At 41.7% G+C, this 22,352-nt stretch overlaps 1 protein-coding gene across 1 annotated transcript in view; it reads right to left on the reverse strand.

Annotated features, from left to right (window-relative positions):
* The window catches only part of CHID1 (chitinase domain containing 1), a 1,130,290-nt gene that overhangs the window by 1,054,812 nt on the left and 53,126 nt on the right, over positions 1-22,352 (reverse strand). The window contains exon 7 of the mRNA XM_082269929.1: positions 17,725-17,786. Within this exon, the coding sequence (XP_082126055.1) occupies positions 17,725-17,786 (62 nt within the window). The remainder of the gene's footprint in view (positions 1-17,724; positions 17,787-22,352) is intronic.

The raw sequence follows: 22,352 nt of genomic DNA on the forward strand, positions 1-22,352 counted from the left end.
TGATCCCAAAACCCCAAAACAGTAATTAAAGGTATGGCTGCATCATAGAACAGCAGCCGGCAATACCCGCGTCCACAAAAGACAGCCCTAAAAGGAGGCCGTCAGTCCAAGTTCACCTCCAGCCAGGAAGAAAAGTGCAACAACACCCCAAAAAAAAGGGAAAGAAAAATCAAGAATCAAAAATATAAAATACAAAAAAAACGTACTTAGAAAGGCAAGTTCAATGACGTGTAGAAAACAGAGCTCCCATGTACTGAAGTCCACACCACGGCCCAATGAAAAGAGGCAGAAGGGGCAAAACGCAGGATCCAGGGCAAACCCAGGCGAATCCAGGCCATAGTGGAGGTTGAAGTAAAGAAAATACCCTCTTTAAGAAGATAATTGCCAAGGAAGTCACCAGGCAGGAGTAAGAGTCAGGGGGCACAACAGGACACCTCACAACAGACCGTAGACTCAATCATCCAGAGAACAAGCACAAGGGGAAAGATCAAATAGATTCTAGCCAGTCCGCAGCCTCCCCCGCTGAATTAAAGAAAAGAACGGATCCCTTATAATCCACAAGCAGGCGGCTCGGGTACATCATACCATATTTCAGGCCTTTAGCCCGCAGGCCTTTACTTCAGTATACGACCTGCGCTTTTTCTGCGTCTCAACGGAAAAATCAGGAAACAACAATCTTCCTGTTCTCAAACTACAACTCCTCCCTTTTCCGGGCTTCAGAAAGAATACGGTCTCTGTCACAAAAGTTCAGAAAGCTGACCAGAAACGGACGTGGGGGAGCCCCCGGCGGGCGAGCTCCGGTGGGCACCCTGTGGGTCCTTCCCACCACATACGTAGGAGGGGGGGCAGGCAGGTTGAGCAGATCACAAAATAATTTTTCAGCAAACTGAGTAGGATTGGATCCCTCTGCTTTCTCCAGGAATCCTACCACCCTGACATTGTTGCGGCGTTGTCCATTTTCAGCATCCTCCATCTTATCCGCCATAGCATTCACCTGGGCCTGCATAGCAATAAGTTGTGGTGAATGAGAAGCAGTAACATCCTCCACCTCAGAAATACGACTCTCAGTTTCAGTCAGGCACCCCCTTATTTTATCCAAATCATGCCGGATCAGGGTACATTCCGAAGTCAGGTTGTCTCTCCTGATCATTAAGGCAGTCTTACAACCATTAATGGCAGCCAATATAGGGGCTGTGATATCCCCCCCCCTCCAGGAGACCCCCCGGCCTGCCCAGCAGTCCCCAGCAATGGTCCAGTACCTGGCTCTATTATCTGATCCATAGGTGGGGTCCCAGCCGCTGCAGAAATCTTCCATGACTGTGAGAAGGCCCGGGCGGCCGGAGAGGCTGAGGGAGAAGAGGAAGCCTGTGCGGGCAAGATGGCGGCGGCCGCACTCGCGCCTCGCGGCCGCGGGGTAGGCACTGAAACCCCTGATTTTTTTGATGGCATCCGTTCCCCACTAGTGCCCGAGGTGGATCAGGGCAAAACCGCCGCGATTCGGTGGCCAGGGGCCGCGGCTGTGCTGGATAAGGCAGGATGTTGTGGAGCTCTGCAAGGACACGTCCGGCGCCGTCTACATCCCGGCCACGCCCCCTCTCCCTGAATCTACCATACATATCTGCTGCCTCCTCATGAAAATCACTTTCCTGTGTGCAATTGCGTTTTATTCTAAGAAATTGGCCTAAAGGAATTCCCTGTATAAGTGAATGAGGATGATGGCTAGTAGCTTGCAGAAGAGTGTTTGCTGCTGTCTCCTTACGGTAAGTCATAGTCAAAATTCTACCCCCAAAAGTCTCAATCTGAAGGTCAAGAAAGGATAGCTTCTTTGGATAGGCAGAATAAGCTAGTTTAATATTCCTACTATTTAAATTAAGTTAATTCAAAAACTCATCCAATTGTTCTCTGGTGCCTTCCCAAACCATGAGTACCTCATCAATATACCTTAGCCAGAGACGACTATGGCTGAGGTACAATGAGGACAAATAGACCACCTCTTCCTCCCAGAGACCCAAATGGAAACATGCGTACAATGGAGCTCAGGGGGCCCCCATAGAGGTGCCCCTAATTTGTTGACAGTTTATACTCAAAAATTGGAAACAATTGTGCTTTAAAATGAACTCCAGATTCTCTACAATAAATTTATTATGTGCACTCAATTGTGGGTATTTCTGACACAGATAATGGGCAACCCCTCCTAGACCCCACTCATGAGGGATCGATGTATACGAAATAATAAATAATTATAATATAAGAAAAAACATAGTATCCATGTGCTATAACAGCATTTTCATTTTTTAGATAGTTCACTTGGTCTAATGGATGAGCACACCACACTACTGAAACACAGTCTGACCCATCTAAAAAATGAAAATGCTGTTATAGCACATGGATACTATGTTTTTTCTTTATTATTTTGTTTTTTCTTGTTTTTTTATAAGCCTGTGGAAACAGTCTTTGAATGTCACATATGGTCCCTGAGGAAGCATTCCAATTAGCAGATCGCTCTGCGAAACGCGTTGGACTGAATGACAATGTATTTACATTGAATGCTATATCTACAATGAATGCTAAAGGCAATTGTGCCACCATTGTATGGTTTTATAACAATTGTATTGGTCTTTGGTATATCATGGTTTTACTTTTTTATATTGAATAAAGATGTATTTTTATTAGAATGTGCTCCCTCCATTTATGACAACCTCACAACTTAGAAAGTCCTATCATTTAGGACATGGGTGTCCAACCTTTTGACTTGTCTGGGCCACATTAAGTGTAGGGAAATTTTCTTGGGCCACATATAAAATATATACTATTGTTAAGGTAATAAAATGCCCCGCGCCTTCCCCCCCCCCCCCCCCCCCGCACTAATTTAACACAACTAGAGGATGATCAAATGAAATGGAATCAGTATACGGAGGTTTACTTCTTCTGAGAGAAAATAAAGGAACACTATAACCACCATGACCACTTTAGTGATTTGAAGTGGTCATGGTGGTAGGAGTCAGAATCACTGCACATGCTCACACCCCCTCCCCTCCCCTCCGAGGCAGCCTCAGCCTACCATTAGTTGGAAGCCGCTGTGGCCATGCCCCCGACTCGACTTCCTTCTTTCCCAGCAAAAAAAAAAACTTGTCAGGGGGCAGTGGGCCGCATTGCCTGGGTTTCCGGGCCGCATGTGGCCCCCCGGGCCGCAAGTTGGACATGCCTGATTTAGGATAAGAGTGCGTAAATACCTCCGTTGGGGTCACAGGTCCCCAGCAGGCATAGGTTTCCTGGCCTCTTTCTTCCTCTTTTTTTTCAAATATATAAACAAGGATTTAGTTGTGATTGGTTGTCCTTGGAACCAAAATTTCAAAACGATTTCTATATAGGTATTCATCCCAGAGTCAAGAGAAGTTTGAGGTATATTTGTTGGACAATTAACAGATCTTTTTAATCAATCTCTTCTAACAGGAGAAGTTCTCCATGACTGACAGACAGCTAATACTGTACCTATCCACACAAGAAGGGCAGCAAGGTAGAAGCTGGCAATTATAGGTCAGTGAGTTTAACAACAGTTCAAGTCAAGTTAATGAAATCAATCTGGAAAAGAAAAATACACAACTTGCTGGACCCAAAGCAGCATGGCTTTACTAAGGGCAAATCAAGTCATACTAATCTGATTTAATTTTTTACTATATTACCAATGTTTTGGACCAGGGTGGTGCTGTGGACATAGCATATCTTGATTTTAGCAAGGCATTTGATACAGTTCCACATAATGATCTAATACAACAGTTATACAGCTAGGACATAACCCTTCGGTGGCTCAGTGGATATGCATTTGGCTAAAGGATAGATACTAGAGTGTGGTTGTAAATGGGGTTCACTCAGAACAGGGAGCAGTCACTAGTGGTGTACCCCAAGGCTCTTTACTGGGTCCTGTTCTAATTTATATGTAAGTGATATAACTAAAGGCTTATTAGTCCAGGTATGTCTTTCTTCTGATGATAAAAAGGTGTGTAATAGGGTTGATATCCCTGGAGGTGTCTGTAACATGGAACATGATTTGGCATTGCTGGAAAATTGGTCGAAGCAGTGGGGACTGCAGTTCAATGTTTCTAAATGTAAAATTTTGCATCTAGGGAAAAATAGTCCCTTGAGAGAATACAACATTGGGGATACAGTGTTGGCCAGCACTACAGAGGAAAAGGATTTGGGGGTACTTATTTCAGATGACTGCAAAATGAGCAAACGGTGTGACCAGACAGTTGGAAAAGTGAATAGAATTCTAGGATGCATCACTAGAGGGATGACCAACAGGAGGAAGGAGGTTCTGAGTCCCCTAAAATGGTCCTGCATACTGGGTTCATATATAGCTGTGTGTGTAGCAGCTATTTTGTTCAGCTCACAAGTTTTCCAAGCAATCTTGTCATAAGAACACAGCTGCAGTGACCTCCCCCGCCCCCCATTCTCCTTCAGCTTAACAAATTTACAACCACTTCATGCCAGACACACAGACCTTTCCATTACTCAATACACAATTTAAGTCTAGAAGCCCTACTAAAAAACTGTCAATCTCTCGCAAGCTTGAGCAATCCAGAAAACTAACAGCTACCAGTCGTAAATAGCTTTGTTGGCCGGGATGGGAAATCCACATAAGTGCAGAAAGGTTAGCAGTTCTAGCTCTGAAATGCCAACATGTTTTAGAACTCATGAAATAATAATAGCACAGCTAGAATATAGATATAATTGCTTTCCTCAGTTCATTTGTAACGTTTCAAGTCCAGACACCCCTATGTCAGACCATATGTGGAACCACTGGCGCTCCTTATTCCTCCTAGGTAATGTAGACATGAGACCTTCATATTTGTATTTATTTCAAAGCAAATTCCACGCTGGACCATAATATGGACGTTAGCCATCTGCAAACAGTAGGTAACCAGAGATATGAATACTTATAGAAACTGTTCCTGGGTCATAACCACAGTGACACCCCAGAAGCCACTCTTCAGATGCTTTATTGGTCAGATGGCCTCTGTCAACACCCCTTTAAATCCAAACAAAAAAGAAATGCCAGTTTGAATGTACCATCAAACCAGGAACATCTGTCAAGTTTGAGAACCAATAATAACTGGCTCACTGACTGAACTGAATAAAATCAAGGACACTGCAAGTATTCTTCCCTCTCAACTCGGTTTTATTTCTCTGTTGCTGTATTATTTCTTTGTAACACCCTTTTTTCTGTAAATATTTTATTTGACCTTTTCATTATTAAACCTTATTTTAAAAAGTGTTAAAGTGTAAGTCCAGGCAAAAAGTAACTAACGCTAAACTTGCTTTCTGCCACATTCGAACCCTAATCTTTCTAACCCTGTAAAGCAAAAATTGCTGTACTTACCTAATCTGCAGCCAATCCGGGCTCCAGCGGTGGAAGCTGTGTGCAGGAAAGGACCGACAACAGCTGTGAAATACCTGGGAAGTGACGTCACCCACAGAGCTACTATAGGGCTTCTGTTGTCGGCTGCCTCTCCTACACCTGCCTCCACACTGAAGCCACCACTGACAGCTGATGCTAGGACCGGACCAGATCGGCTGCAAAATAGGTAAGTTTAGCAATTTTTGCTTTACAGGGCTAGATAGATTAGGTTTAGAATGTGGCAAAGAGCAGATTTAGCATTAGTTAAGTTTTGTCTACTTTAGTCTTGCCCCTAAGCTTTTAATGCAAGATAAACGAATCCCTGTCTCTTGAAGAGTGCTACAGTATACAATATTACGCTGAACATACCTGTCTGTGGGGACATTGTGTGTTAAAGACATATTCTAAAATCAGAACTAATATTGCTAAGATTATGAGTTTCCATCCCTCTGTCAAAAGGCAGTGGTGGTAACTAAAGGGTGAATTGTTTAATTAATGTAGCCCAGTGACAATCACTCAGGCTGCTGGCACTTAAATTGAGTCTCTCCAACTGAAAATCTTTGTGCAGGGCGCAGCTGAGGGTGGTATTGTTACGCAAGTGACAGCCCAGCGTGTTATTGGCCAGTCCTTTGTCGCAAGTTGGTGAAAAGGGCAGGGATCTGATACCTGCTTCCGTCACATCCCCCTATATAGATCTTTGGCGTGACCTCATATAGAATCATGTGCCCAGTTCTGGAGACCTCACTTACAGAAAGAAATTGATAAAATAGAACAAGTCTGGAGATGGGTAACAAAAATGGTGAAAGGTTTGGGGGATAAAACATATCGAGAGCGACTTCAGGAACTTAATATGTACAGTCTGGAGGAAAGAAGGGAAAGGGGAGACATGATTGAAACCTTTAAATACATCAAGGGGGTCAATAAGGTTCAGGAGGGCAGCTTTTTCAATATGAAACCAAAATCACAGGGACATGACCTCAAACTAACTGGAGGAAAGTTTAAAACTAATATTAGAAAGTATTATTTTACTGAAAGGAGAGTTGATGCTTGGAATAAACTACCAGCAGTGGCAGTGAGACAGTCAACAGTAAATGGCTTCAAACATGTTTGGGACAAACATACATATATACTCAGATAAAAAAGTTAAGGAAAAAAAAAACATGGGCAGACTCGATAGACTACTCTTTTTCTGCCATCATTTTTCTGTTTCTAGTCCTCATTCTAACTCAGTGCATACACTAAAGCCTCTGGCACTGTGTACATTGATGGTAATGGAAAGTTGTAGTTAACATTTGTGTAAGTGGTAAATGGTTTTTACATGTACAAAGCCACTAAAACTTTCAAAGCTAGGGTTGCATCACACTAAACGTGTTGCAGTAATGTACAGTAAAAACGTGAGTATAACCATGCGCTACTTCAACACACAGAAAAGCATCAAATGCAGTGCAATTTGTGGTGCATTATTACACAAGTGCATTGACACCCATTGTACATGCGTGCCAATGGACTTGTGTTATGCTGTACCACAACACACACATTTAATTGTGCACTATAATTTGCAAGTCCAGTTACAGTATATTTAATTACATGGACCCTATGTAAACTGGCACATGTACAATAATTGCCCATACATTTGCCTTATAATAAAAATTTTGACATCCCTGCTCAACTGCCAAAATTTCAAGTCAAGCAGAGAGTGTGACTGTTGTACAAGAATATGTGAAAAAATTTCAAAATCTTAACATGAGACAAATTAGAAAAAAATTGTTGTACTTTTCAGGGGTCAACTCAGTGCACAGGCCATTATAACCTTTGATTTTTTTTTTTTTTTTGAGAACTTCTTTAAGTGCCCATCTGAAACTGTAACGTGCAAATGTGCACACTGATTGGCATGTATGATTTAATGGCAGTGTTATGAAATACATTTAACAGGTGTTCAAATCCATTAAAAGCATTTTAAAATGTGTACTTCAGTACAATGACATGTTTCAAAGGAGATTTTATGCATTACTGTAGGTGGCACAGGAATAAATAATTCATGATTGTTCGGATTATAGTAAGCTGTACTACTTTATTTTTCGATTACTGAAAAACAGTTTATTATTATAATAAGATCAAGCAGTTCAGGGTTCAGCATATTAGCTATTTGAGTTAGTGGATACAAATCACTCATACTGAATTCAAATACACTGCTATTAGTTCAGCTGCACACTGCAAGTATATTTTTTTTATTATGCAAGAAATAAACTAACAGTGCACGTCATATTTTTTTCAATACATTTTTATTAATTTTTTATAGAGTTAATGACAAAGTAGTTACAAATACAGGGTGTAAGCAATGGGGTGGATTTATGAAAAGCAAATAGACTGTGCACTTTGTAAATGCAGTTGCACTCATTTTTCCCAGGGCTTAGTAAATGTGGTAAAGTGTTGCTGTTTTCCATCATCCAATCATGCACAAGCAAAAATACTGTTTTATTTTTCTTGCACCTGATTAGGTATTATTTATAATATGAAGCTTTACCAAATTTGCATTTACTAATGAAAATTAGTGCAACTATACCTACAAATGAGTTGAAACCCATTCAAATTTGCAGAGTCCTTGAAGATCCTGACTATTTTCTCATTTAGCAAAAAACAGGTATTTATGCAAGTTTGTGGATTTTCAGTTCGCTAGATTGCATTTGGAGTTTTTGGAATACCTTTGCCCAGGAGCATGTACACCAGCTGGTATACATTGGTTCAGTATGTTCTGATTTTGAGACATTCCCAGTGCCTCAGGTTCAAAAACCTCTACAGTATAGGACTGAGGCAATAGGTACGAATTTCAACAAATGTTACAGGGCCATGTGCCAGCGCATGGGTAGATTATAGCTGGATTTTATTTCCAATGCTTTGATAAGGCAATTGGATATGATGGTGTTTTATGGGAGCTTTGGAGGGAGGTAAAGTGAATGACCCTGTCCCACCCACCAACAAAATCATGTTGGTTCTGTACATCCATGGTGGAATATCCAGTTACAAGTGGCAAATAAAGGGATTGCTAATCTGTCTGCATGAATGGGGAGGAATCCATATTAGGGTTTCTACTAAAACTGGGTCCACTTTGAGGGCTTCCAGTGAGATTCAGAGGGGAAGGTTTGAAATATTGTAGTAGGTCACAAGTTGGGAAATTTGTGCAGCCATATAATAGTTGTTAATATGTGGGACCAATAGGTGACCTTGATGTTTGGGTTGGAACTATCTGCTTTATGCTGGGTTTATTGCTACCCCAGATAAAATTAAATTTTTTTTTATTATAATTGTTTACGAAGAATGCTCAGGGTGGAGGGGATTTCAATAAGAAAGACTTGGAAAGAATTTGGGAAATTGAGTCCTTTTTAATGCCGCAATGCATCCCAGCCATGGGGTTTGGTAATTTTTTAGTAAGTAGATGGAATTGTCTCCACAGGAATGGGTTATTAGCAGAGTATAGGTGTTCCTGGGAGAAAGTAAGATAGACCTCCAAATACAGTAGGTTGGTGAATGCCTAGTGAGAAGTTATTGTGAAGTTGTGAGAGGACGCCTTGATATAGACTTATGTTTAGGGCTTGGCATTTATTTGTTAATTTAGAGCCTAGAAAATTGTTTGAATCTGTCTAGCACAAAGAGAAAGTTGGGCAAGGAAAGGTGGATAAGTTAGGAACATAATTATAGTGTCCACAAAGACAGATTTTATACCTATATCCTGCTAGGTCTAGACCTTGTATATTCGGGTTTAGTTTCATGGCCAGTGGTTTAAATCCCAGAGCAAAAAGAAACCCAAAACAGTGGACAAACCCTGCTTTGCTCCCCTGCCAAAGTCCAAGCAGTGCGAGAGGAAGCCTAAATATTGTATAAATCAGGGCTTGACAAATCCCAGGCGCCAAGTCGCCGTAGGCACAAGAAATTGTGTCCTGGCATCTGGGCTTTTGTCAGCCCACTCACTGTTGGCACCAGGTGCAGGAATGCACAATTATAATCGTCCAACGCTCGGGAAATTAAGTTCTGGGCTCTAGGCAGTTTACTTTTTGGATGAAAGAATTTGAGTGGATGCGCTGCTGCCTGAATGCTTCCACATACTCCACGAGCGCCCCCCCCCCCCCCCCACACACACACACTAAGTATCCCAGGCTCTGCTTGCCCATCTGCGGGCCGGGACCAGCATAGCAGATGCCGCTGGGTAGACGGGAGGGAAGTGTTTACCTGGAAGTGACCTGTATGACATCACTTCTGGGTCCCCATTGACAGTTTCCTCGGCCATCAAGTCTGTGAAAGAATGTATTGCAGTATGACATGCATTGCATTACATTTAGTGCAGCACAGGGGAGACATCCAGGGTGTTCTACACACCCTGGTTGTCTCATTACAGCTCCAGAATCTTCTTGACTATTAGGTTATGCTGCTTCCTACAGGAGTAGGACATTAGGCAGGAAAAAGCTTTACCACGCCTATGGGGCAGTCTCTGGGGATATACTGCCACTTCCTGCTATAGACACTCTGTTTTGTTGCAAAGCAGTGTCAGAAGAAATATAACCCAACTAGAGGGGCGGGTGCTATGTCCATTAATGATCATCAGCGAAAAGTTTTTTAAAGTAAGACAAAAATCCAATTTTCTCTTTCGTTCATTGACAGACACAGCTCCAGAATCTACTTGACCATTGAGACGTCCCAAAGCAGTGTCAAACATGAGGGGTGGGAAAAAACACAGCAGAAAAAAATTCCCAAAAGCTAAACCTAGACAACCAGGTAACATGGAGCTCAACCAGGAACAACTGTAACTCATCTGAAACATACACCCTCAAAGAGGATTAGTCCTCTCAAACAGCAGCCTGCAAAACCTTGCCAAAAGCAGCATCCACTAAACTTTGTGAAAGTGTGCACAGATGACCAAGTGGCCGCCTTGCAAACCTGCATCACTGACGACTGATGATGGAAGGCCCAAGAGGCACTAAGCACCTGTGTATAATACACCTGAACAGGGAAAGGAAGAACCTGACAATTGATTAAATAGGCCTGCACCACCGTCTGTCTGATCCAACTGGAAATGGTCAAGGCAGACACAGCCAACCCCTTGAGAGGTCCATCCGCAAGGACAACAGTAAGTCTGATTTCCCAAATGACTCAGTTGCCGCCAGGTACACCCTGATCGCCTGAACAACATCCAGAGAATGCAAGGCAATCTCCTTAGGATGCATAGGCTTAGGACACAGGGAAGGCAACACAATGTCTTCATTCAGAGGAAACCAGAGACAGTGCACAAGCCTAAGAATGTGACTGAACTGGAGGCTTTTGCCCATGACGAATGGGCGAAGATACCCGTAGATCGCTGCAAGACACTTGTGTCAAGCTATGCTTCACCTTTAAAAGCTGTTATAACTGTAAAAGGATGTTGTACTAAGTACTAAGATTGAATGTCACTTGGGGGTTGAATAAAACGGACAATGATGTGAGCACAGAAAAGACATTTGTGGTTATTTCATTATAAATGTTATGTTATATTTGTCTGACCTACACGTGCCTCTTTGATTTAATTGTAAGCAGGATGACTGAATGATAAAAAAAAATGTCAAACTGGCCAAAACAATCAATTTCAGTGGGGGTTGAATCATTTTGAACACAACTGTAGGCCCCTGAGCCAACAGATCTCTTCTGAGAGGAAGTCTCCAAGGAGGCTTCCCCCTGTGATGCGAAGCGCAGGCAGGGTACCCTCACTAAAACAGGGCGGGTATCCAACACTATAATGGTGGCAAGGCTATCATTAAAAAAATGAAGCGCCCCCACAGCATTTCTCCTTTCAAGGGAGATGCCAAGCTGACCACATGGCCTAGCAGGTGGCAAGCCGCGGCCTAAATTTTGTGTTCAGAATCTGACCCCTAGTGCTCCTTATGGTACACTGATATCCATCCAAATATGCACTTATTTGGGTAAAATCCTAGTTGTCCTTTACTTGGTGTTTGTGGTTAGGGGATTTCCCCTGCAAATTTGAAGGTGCAGTGTCTGAGTGGAATACAATGTTCCTTAGGTAAATCCAATACATGTAAGCATAATTGTTTTGTTATGTAATACAAATTGTGATATATATTTGTGTTTTTTTCTTTATATGAACATTGTTTGTTATGCAATAAATAATTATATAATTTGTTTATTATTAGCTTATGCGGATAATATCCAGACAAAATCTCCTGAAGAAGCTATGACTTCCTAGCGAAACATGATGAGAAAGTTTGGTTTATTGACGTATGCATAAGAATAATTTTATATGTTGAATTTTAATATGGTGATTAAATAAAAACTTTTTGAATTTTAAATACTGTTTGTAAAGAATTTCTGTGATAGCACCTTAAAAATCCTAAAAATACAAACTGCTTTATTTGTTATTCAAACTCAGGGTGTGGTGCATGTAATTAAATGGGCCATTCATTAATTTAGCATTCATGAAATTAAGTAAGCTCCAGGAGGCAGTGGAGGACAGAAAAGCCTGGCGCGCTATTGTCCATGAGGTCACGAAGAGTCGAACATGACTAAGTGACTGAAGAACAAAAAAAATTGCATTATTTTCAAACTAGCTTGTTCACTACTGAGTGCTGCATTTTAGTGTGTTTTTTTAAACGACCATTTATCATTACATTACTGATGCTTGTCACCTAATTGCCGATTTTACATTTTTAAAGTTAAAATCTTCTATGGCTGGTGTCCTGTAGTACAGTAAAATAATATAGGTTTTACTAACAGGATAACAGTTACCAATAAAGCTCAACTCCAGGCAAATGGAGGAATATACAATTGAAATATATATTTGTGAATTAGTTTAGTTGCCAGTCTAATTACCCATGTACTGCCAGAATTCACAACCGAAGCTCATTTCCATGACACTTAAAAAACTTTTTCCTGTTTTTGCATGAACAACCTTTTTGGCCACAACCATAAACGCAACATTTGGAGAAGAGTCAACAAGGCCTATGATGAAAGGTACACCATTCCTACTGTGGAACATGGAGGTGGATCGCTGATGTTTTGGGGAGCTACAAAGGCACAGGAAATTTGGTCAGAGTTGATGGCAAGATGAATGCAGTATGTTATCAAAAAATACTGGAGGAAAAATTTGCATTCATCAGCCTGGAAGCTGCTCATGGGACGTACTTGGACATTCCAACATGACAATGATCCTAAACACAAGGCTAAGTCGACCTGTCATTGGCTACAGCAGAATAAAGTGAAGGTTCTCGAGTGGCCATCTCAGTCTCCTGACCTCGATATCATTGAGCCACTCTGGGGAGATCTCAAACGTGCAGTTCATCCAAGACAGCCCAATCATTTACAGGAACTGAAGGCTTTTTGCCAGGAAGAATGGGCAGCTTTACCATATGAGAAGATAAAGAGCCTCATCCACAAATACCACAAAAGACTTCAAGCTGTCATTGATGTTAAAGGGGGCAATACACAGTATTAAGAACTTGGGTATGTAAACTTTTTGATCAGGGTCATTTGGGTAGTTTCTGTTGTCATTATGATTTAAAAAGAGGAAACACAGTTGATTGATTATAAATGGCTTCAGCCAAACACTAACCATGAGTGAAAGAAATGTTTTTGTGTTATCATTCATATTCTCTGAAAAATGGCCAAGAAATCATAAATTCTGCCAGGGTGTGTAAACTTATAAGCACAACTGTAAATAGCTGAATGTATTTGTGTTACTTTTATATCTGCCTGGAATTCAGCTTTAGCTGCCAGTCTTTCTTGCATCTCTTATTGAATCAGTTGGCAAGTTCACCTTACTAAACTTGTTCGTTTGCTAAACAACATGCATTTATAATGGCTCATTAAGGATAATGGCTCATAAAGGAGATCAGACACTGATATCTATTCTCTGTGATGTACACTAATTTGTTACACACATTGTTGTGCTACTGACACCCCTATTGTCATCCTAATACCAAAGGATGTCTTGAAATTACTTAACAGAAGTACCACAGTAAGAATATTACTAGACCAAATGCTGACAGACTTTGTGCTCCAACAATTTCCTGGCTTAAAAACCACATACTTTGTGTTTAGTCCAGTATTTATTATCTCTCACTTTAGGCCCTGATAAAGGGGCATTCTATGACCCCATAATGACTTGGCTCTGTGATAAAGCATTTTATCCAATTTTGGAATAAATGTATAATTGGACCATCGACTCCCGATGCTTCAATCTCAGAATAACTCTTAAATATGTTACCCCAAGATTTCATATTCCTGATATGCATCCGTTGTTCCATGTACCTGTATTAAAAGTATCCTGTTTTCTTTGTTCTGCTTCCTTTGTGTTAAGTACCTGTTGTTCCTGCCAGTCCCCCTTGCTTTCCTATTTCAAACTGAGCTGTGCGGGGAGAACATACTGCCTGTCCTCCATTGATCAGACCTGTGTTGACACCCCCCCCACCACAGCCATTCACTAGGAAGATTAGTGTACTGCTTTTCTCCACCTCCAGCTCTCTAAGCCCCTTATGCAGGTAAGTCTGGACGCTGTGTGATCACCGCTGGGTTCGCCGTACCCGGAAGTGGTGTGGCGGCGTGCGGTCCAGCGATAGCTCAGAGCGAGGCAGCGTGCGTACCAACTTGACGCGTTTCGTCAGAGATGTGACGTCTTCGGAAGTGGACTTCCGAAGACGTCACATCTCTGACGAAACGCGTCAAGTTGGTACGCACGCTGCCTCGCTCTGAGCTATCGCTGGACCGCACGCCGCCACACCACTTCCGGGTACGGCGAACCCAGCGGTGATCACACAGCGTCCAGACTTACCGTGCCGCGAGGCACTATGGAAGCTCAGCAGCGGTACTAGTATCCATATGGGTACCCCACACTTTTTGCTGTGACCTATCACGGTTTTCCTTTGCGATATTTGCACGAGAGTTTCTGGAGTTTTTTCATCACAGTTTTTAAGGACTTTTTACTGGATGTGTTTTTTACATGAAGAGTGTGGTTTTATGCATGTGTTCGAGTAATAAAGGTCGTTACCTTTCTACACTATGAGGAGCATTTCTCTTTCTTGTTTATCCCGAGTACTTATGGGCCAAACACAGAACCGGACCATCCGAGGTTAGGAGAAACACACAAGCGTTTATAGATTCTTTTTGGCGTACGCCATAAGAATCCACCATATCTGGTAAGTGGGCTACCTTACCTTCGAGCACTGGAGGGTGATCAAAGGGTCACAGGAGTCACCACCGTTTGAAATCTGCACAAGAGACTTTTATTCAGCACTTTGCACTTTAGTCACGTTAAACGGACTGTCACTATTTAAGTCATATTTTTAATGTATGCTGTTGTTGCACCATTCTTTGATATTTATATTTATATTGTTATTGTATTTATTTCATTTTATTTCATATGGGTATTATTGCACTTTACATTTGAGTTTGGAGTGATCCATACTTACTTATTTATTTATTTTTATTCACCATACTGCACTTTGTTAATTAACAACCCATACCAAGAGCTGTTCACTAGCTAAAAGGGTAGCGCAGTAAGCTTTTTTCTGTTCACAATCCTAGATCACTAATTTTTAGTGCACCTGATTACATTGCAGCTTCCCACAGACATTATTTTGCACTCCTTGGCGCGAGTATTTCCATATCACATTGCATATGTCTCTTAGTATCTTTTATGTGTTTAAATGAGTTTCTATTGTTTTAAAAGTGTGTTTAAAGACCTTAAAATGCTTTTACACGTACAGTGACAGTAAAAAAATCATGCCTACAATGCATTTTAATAGGGTTTTTCTATTTCGTGGAATTCCACTTTTCGCGGCTGGGTCCGGAACGTAACCCCCGCAATGGAGGGGGGTTTACTGTATTTCTCTGTCAACATCAACAGCACAACTATCAACCCATCCACCCATGCCAAGGTCCTAGGTATAATCCTGGACTCTGAACTAACCTTTCGACCACACATCCAGTCACTGTCCAAAGCTTGCCGCCTCAACCCCCGCAACAACTCCAAGATACGTCCTTCCTAACTAATGATACCACAAAGCTTCTAATCCACTCCCTGGTCATCTCTCGTCTCGATTACTGCAACTCCTTTCTCATTGGCTTACCTTTAAAAAGACTATCCCCCCTTCAGTCCATCATGAACGCTGCTGCCAGGCTTATCCACCTTGCAAACCGCTCTGTGTCTGCTACTCCTCTTTGCCAATCCCTCCATTGGCTGCCACTCAACCAACAAATTAAATTCAAGTTACTAACCATAACTTACAAAGTCATCCATTACTTGGCGTCCAGCTACATTACTAATCTGGTCTCAAAATACCAATCAACTCATTCTCTTTGTTCCTCCCAGGACCTCCTGCTCTCTAGCTCCCTTGTAACCACTTCCCATGCTCGCCTCCAGGACTTCTCCCGAGCTTCTCCCATCCTCTGGAATGCTCTACCCTCATCTGTCCGACTATCTCCTACTTTGTCTACTTTCAGACGATCCCTGTGTGACAGTACTCACCGACCATCACTGAGAATGAACAAACGATGTGACAGATAAATTGATGGTTTGGACTGCTTCAGTTGGTCAGACTTGTGACAGGTGCATGTCATCAGCTCAAACACCTGTCTTCCACGCATTGTAAATTATGCTGATTTGCTCACCTATTGTTTACGGTGGGTTCTCAGTATTTACACTATAATAATGTATATTATATCTTGTTTTACCTTTGGTGCCGGCAGTCTGGGCTTCCAGGCTGACTCAAGTACGCTGAGCTAATTAGCATGTGAATGATAACCTTGTCTAGATGGGATTAGCCATGAGTCAGCTGTACCTCGTTATCTCACCATTGTGTGATTTTTTATGTAAATATTCAGGTCATTGTTCATGTAGTGACTGTCATGCTTCTCAAGTGTATAAAAGTCTGCTGCTTGTTTTAATAAAGGAGTCAGTTGTTTCCAGACACATACAAGCTAAGTTTTCAGGCTAGTTTTGTATGACGGTGGCTGGGATTTGATATCTATGTTCATGACTGGGAGGAAGCCGTATACTGACGGAAGACCACAAGTACAGTGTGGGTCTGAGGTTCCGTTACATCCTGAAAACACATCTCTTCAGAGAAACTTATCTGGCATCCACCTAACAACTGTACTTTTATTTTCTCCATCTGCCCATCCCCCACAGTTATTACCTCTTGTAACTCTTGACCCTCCCTCTTAGATTGTAGGCTCTAACGAGCAGGGCCCTCTGATTCCTACTGTATTAAAGTGTATTGTATTTGTACTGTCTACCTTCAAGTTGTAAAGCGCTGCGTAAACTGTCGGCGCTATATAAATCCTATATAATAATAATGATAATGTGCCCAGTATACCTCAGGGATATAGTGATTGAGTAGTCAAGTCCACACATTTCCTTCTCCTAAATCATATACATAATCATCAGATATTTCTGCTGCATAGTATGCCATCATTGGACATAAAACCTCATATTCAGTTACAAACAGTAGATTCAGTTATTTATTTGCTTGCAAATGGATTTAAAAAAGCACCCTAAAGCACAAACTGCTGAGTTAAATTCCTTTTTTTTAAGTACACACCATCTTTTTCATAACATGTGTTATTAAAGACAACCTTTAGGCTCCGTTCACATCTTGGATTGCGGGCAGAATCGCGGGACGCCCATGCGATTCCTGTGACTTGCAATGGCACCCCAAACCGGCGCGATTTTGCCGTGATTAATGCCCGACAAATCGCAGTAAAATCGCACAAACATAATTGCAGGCTGCCTGCCGCCCAAAAGAAGTTCTTTTTTAGGGCGACAAGCATCCCACGATTCTGTTTGCGTGATTTTACTGCAATTCGTTGAGCATGAATCGCCGCGTTTGGGGTGCCATTGCAAGTCACAGAAATTGCATGGGCGTCCCACGATTTGCAATAAAATAGGGATCACGGGCAGAATCGTTGCGATTCTGCCCGCGATCCGAGATGCCAATGTGTGAACGGCGCCTTAGTAAAATAAAAAAGTAAAATTAATTTTTTTCCCCACTATAGTGTATAGTAAAAAGAAAAATTGAAGTATTTATCATACAACTAGCATAAGTCCTCAAATGTGTGTTGATGCTACCCTCCAATAACCTTCAATACAGCAGTACATAGACTTTGAAAAGAAAGATTAAGCACTCTGAGACAATCAGGGCTCCATTGAATTGAATAGCACTAACAGTCTAACACTGTCACTAAATATACCTGCAGAATGGGGGAGCACAACATGGGTCTCATCAATCTATATGCTAACACAAGTCTATACTGTATATGTAAAATAAACAAAATTGGATTGGTTTACTCACTGTCTCTTCTGACCACCCAGCTGGCTCCACACCTCCACCACAAAGCCATCAAACTGTTCATCCTGGAAAAATAGAAAAATAACAGCTGTCACCTGAACGCTTCATAACAAGAAAGAGAATACAGTAAGACTTCAACCCAGGACCATGTATTCACTATATCTGGTCTCCCTCAGTACACAGAACATGGAAATGCAATAGTTTTAGTAAAAATAAACTGCTAAATACTGCTTTTCATCAGCAGTTAGAGCAGTCTTGTGACTTCTATCAGTGTCTGCTTAAAGCTTGTTGGAAGAGTTTTCATTCTCCCCTAAACCTCTGTCTGGACAGTGCTGATTGGCCCTGTGCTGATCACATATACTCTCCCAAGAAAAAAAAAAAAAAACTCTCTAGCAATACACACCAAACTGAGCATGTGTAGCCTGACTCCTAATGCTCTGTCTATCAGGAGATTAGATGAAAATAGACAAAGGGCATTTGGCCAACTGGTAGATTGTACTGCAAAAGCACATTAAAAAAAAAAAACACTTCAAGAAGGAATCTAACCTACAGAAATGAAGTGAGCAAAATTGTTGCACACATTCATTAAGGCTACGTTCACATGTGGGCGTAGCGGATCGTGGGCAGAATCACCGCGATTCTGCCCGCAATACGGAAATCATTGCAAATCGCGGGACGCCTGTGCGTTGCCCATGATTTGCAATGGCACCCCAAAGGCTGTGCGATGGTGCCGCGATTTCCGCCTCCCGAATCGCGGTAACATCGCGCAAACAAAATCGCGGGACGCATGATGCCCAAAAAAGGTAGACGAGCTTCTTTGGGGCGTCATGCGTCCCGTGATTTTGTTTGTGCGATGTTACCGCAATTCGGCAGGCGGAAATCGCGGCAAAATCGCACAGCGTTTGGGGTGCCATTGCAAATCACGGGCAACGCACAGGCGTCCAGCAATTTGCAATGATTTCCGGATCGCGGGCAGAATCGCTGTGATTCTCCCCGCGATCCGCTACGCCCACATGTGAATGTAGCCTTAGTTGTGGGATAAAGAAATGTACATAGATTTACCTAAAGAAGGGATTCAAATAAACAGCTAAATGAACAGTTGAAATATACTGTATATACAGCAAAGACTGTGTAAATCTTACAAACATAATTCTGGCTTGGGAGTGCTGGCTAAAGCTAAGTGACACTTAGTAAAAAATTACTCAAACAGAAACTCCATTAAATAAACTAGTGAACTACTAACGCTACCCAAAAAAAACCTGCAACTGTCAAAAGCTGCTGACAGGTATAAAATGCAGGTAGTTAGAGGTGTCTATACAAACAGCAGCTATCACCCAATGTGTCCCAAATTGTGGCTATTCTAACTGGGTAAACCTTCAGCATTTTCTAGTACTGTAGATTCAAAGCTTGCCTGCCCCTATGGCCTTCCTTAGTGGGGAAGACCATTATAGCGATTGGCCAACAGGGATGAATGGGGAAGAGGTGGAAAGGAGCAGGCAAGCTCAGCATACCGGTTATTGGCTTTTTTTACTGTTAAAATGACTAAGCAACTTTAACAAGGGTAACAAAGGTATCAAGAAAATGGAGTAACTAGTGAAACAAGATGAATGAGAAAATGAAATTTTAATGTTCCTATTTTGGTAGGCAAATTTCCATATATCACTAAGGTGTACCCATAACCTGTGCAAAGAGCAGTAACCTATGCCAATCAATCACAGGACTGCTTTTCATTAGTCTTACCTCAATAAACATCTAAAAGCTAAACCCAAGTTGCTGTGGGAGAAAAAACATAATTGCTCTTTGCATAAGGGTATTAAACATGCCAAGTAGGTCTATATTTAATATCAGAAACTGCAATGGTAAAAAGCACAGCAACATGTGAAAGACGTTTGGAATTATTTTATTATTCTGGCTACTCTGCAATAATGAAATATGAAATCTATTTCTTGAATAAGCAATATTAAACTCTATTTACAAAGCCACATGATTTATTGCAAGTGCAGTCATTATTTTATCTCAAGATCATTTTCATTTTTGCAAAAAAAGATGTTCAAATAAAAAATTATGCTGGTGTGTAATTACTGACAAAAATTTACCTGCTGAAAGGTTTTTATCTCATAAAATAAAAAAGCTATTTTTCCTGTCTCGATAGGTGCCTCACTGAAACCTACAGTTATCACCAGCCTGAAGGAATGACATTTTAAATACCAAAAATACATGTAAGGTTCTTTGCAAAAAATTAATACAAATACTGTAAGTATGCAGTAAGTTAATCCAATGCACATAATGTCTTTAGTGAACTGAACATACAAAAAAGAATTAACTGAATAAGCAAATAACACACAAGCATAGAAATAACTCATGTTACACTTATGTGCATTTAAGCCAATATGAATATGGAAATGTGAAGGGTGTTGGCGCTACTTCTGATTAGTATGGTGGACAATGGTGAATACAGTCATGGTCAAAAATATTGGCACCCCTGTATTTGTGTCAGATAATGCACCCCTTTTCCCAGAAATTTGTTGCAATTACATATGTTTAGGCAGTCTCATGTTTATTTCTTTTGTTTGTATTGGTATGACACAAACAAATGGAGAAACAAAAAGCCAGATCTGACAAATTCCACGCAATTGGACTGAACTGGACAAAATGCTTGCCACCTTCTCAAAATTGTAAGAAATAATTGAATTCCAAGGTTGCAATGCTCCTGTAATTTGTAATTAAACTCACCTGAATCAATTAACAGGTCCTGAAAATATAAAAGTCGCAACAACAATCAGTTAAAATGGTGAAAAATGTACTCAACCTTTCTGTTGTGTGTCTCTGTGAGGCACATGAAGAAGACAAAAAGCAGCAAAGAGATCTTAAAGCGACTGTAAAGTCTTTTTTTTTTTAAATAACAACCATGTTATATATACCTGCTCTCTAAATTTGGTTTTGCACAGAGTGGCCCAGATCCTCCTCTTCTGAGGATCTTCTTTTGTGCGCCTGACCCCTCCCTCTTGTTAAGTGACCCCGCAGCAAGCAGCCTGCTGTGGGGGCACCCGAGCAGAGTTACAGCTTCCTGTGTCTATTCAGACTTAGTCCCGCCCCTCTCTCTGATTGGCTAACTGACTGGTTAGCAGCAGCAGGAGCCAATAGCGCCATGCTGCTGCCTCAGCCAATAAGAAGGGGAGTCCCGGGCAGCTGAGAAACTCCTGCAACATTGCCGGATAAAGATGGGCTCAGGTAAGTATTAGGGGGACTGAGGGGGGCTACTGCACACTGAGGGTTTTTATATATTAATGCACAGAATGCATTAAGACAATAAAAAAAAACCTTCTGCCTTTACAATCGCTTTAATGTTCCTGTGTCCACTGTATGCAACATTGAAGAAGTTTACAGCCCATGGCACTGTAGCTAATCTCTCTGGACATGGATGAAGAGAAGAGAAAAATAGATCAAAGGGTTTACCAAAACTTACCTGAGAAAGCCAAAATTCTTTTGGGAGAATGTGCTGTGGACAGATGAAACAAAATGACAACTTTTTGGTAAAGCCCATCATTCTACTGCTTAGAAAATGAAATGAGGCCTTTAACCACCTGCCGACCAGCCGCAGTTATACGGTGGCAGGTCGGCAGGTTTCCGCGAATCGCCATACCTGTACATCGGTCCGCAGGAGTGCTCCTGGGGGTGCGCGCGTGCCCACTGGCCAGCAGGGAAGCTGGTCCATGGGATCGGCGGCCGCGACTGCTGCCGGGCACCCGGGATCACTCCACATGAAGAGAGAACGGCGGTCTGCTGTTGTAAACACAGCAGACTGTTGTTCTCTCTGGAATCAACGCAGAGCTCCTGTCATCCTCCAATTTAGGAACAAAGGTCTCTGTATTGATTTCACAAGCCCACCCTCCCGCAGTTAGAAAACACCCCCTAGGCTCACCTTTGATCAGCCCTGAATTAACCCTTTCCCTGCCAGTGTCATTATTACAATAACAGTGCATATTTTTAGCACTGATTACTCTAGCAATGTCACTGGTCCCCCCAAAAGTGCAAAAAATTTCAGTTAGGGATCCGATCTGTCCGCCGCAATGACGCAGTCCCACTAAAAATCGCTGATCACTGCCATTACTAGTAAAAGAAATAAAATAAATAAAAATGACATAAATATTTCCCCTAGTTCGTAGACGCAATAAATTTTGCACAAACCAATTAAAATACGCTTATTGGGATTATTTTCTTTTCAAATTCTTTATTTTAACAAAGGCACATAAATAACATACAACGGAGCCGCACATGCGGCCCAAGAAACAATGTAATGTAGGAAATATTGTAAATACAACCGTATGGTAGATTATCATGTTCGAACTATCATTAGCAGGTAATTCAGAAAAAACAGTGAATGATTGGTATTTTATGTGAAGCTTAATAGGGAATATGTAAAAGGGAGGGGGGGGGAGGTAAGGGGTAGATGTGGGAAGGTGCAGGGGAAAAGGACAAGGAGAGGGAGAGGAAGAAAGAGAAGAAAAGAAATAGCAGGAGAAGAGAGGGCGGAGAGGAGTGGGCGGAGAGGGTTGCCCAACATCGATCTCAACTTCCAGGATGCTTGCAGTGTAAGGCCTGTCCTTCATCTGAGAAAGCAAACATGTTCC

The sequence above is a fragment of the Pelophylax lessonae genome, assembly GCF_965119305.1.
Source record: "Pelophylax lessonae genome assembly, chromosome: 10".
NCBI lineage: Eukaryota > Metazoa > Chordata > Amphibia > Anura > Ranidae > Pelophylax > Pelophylax lessonae.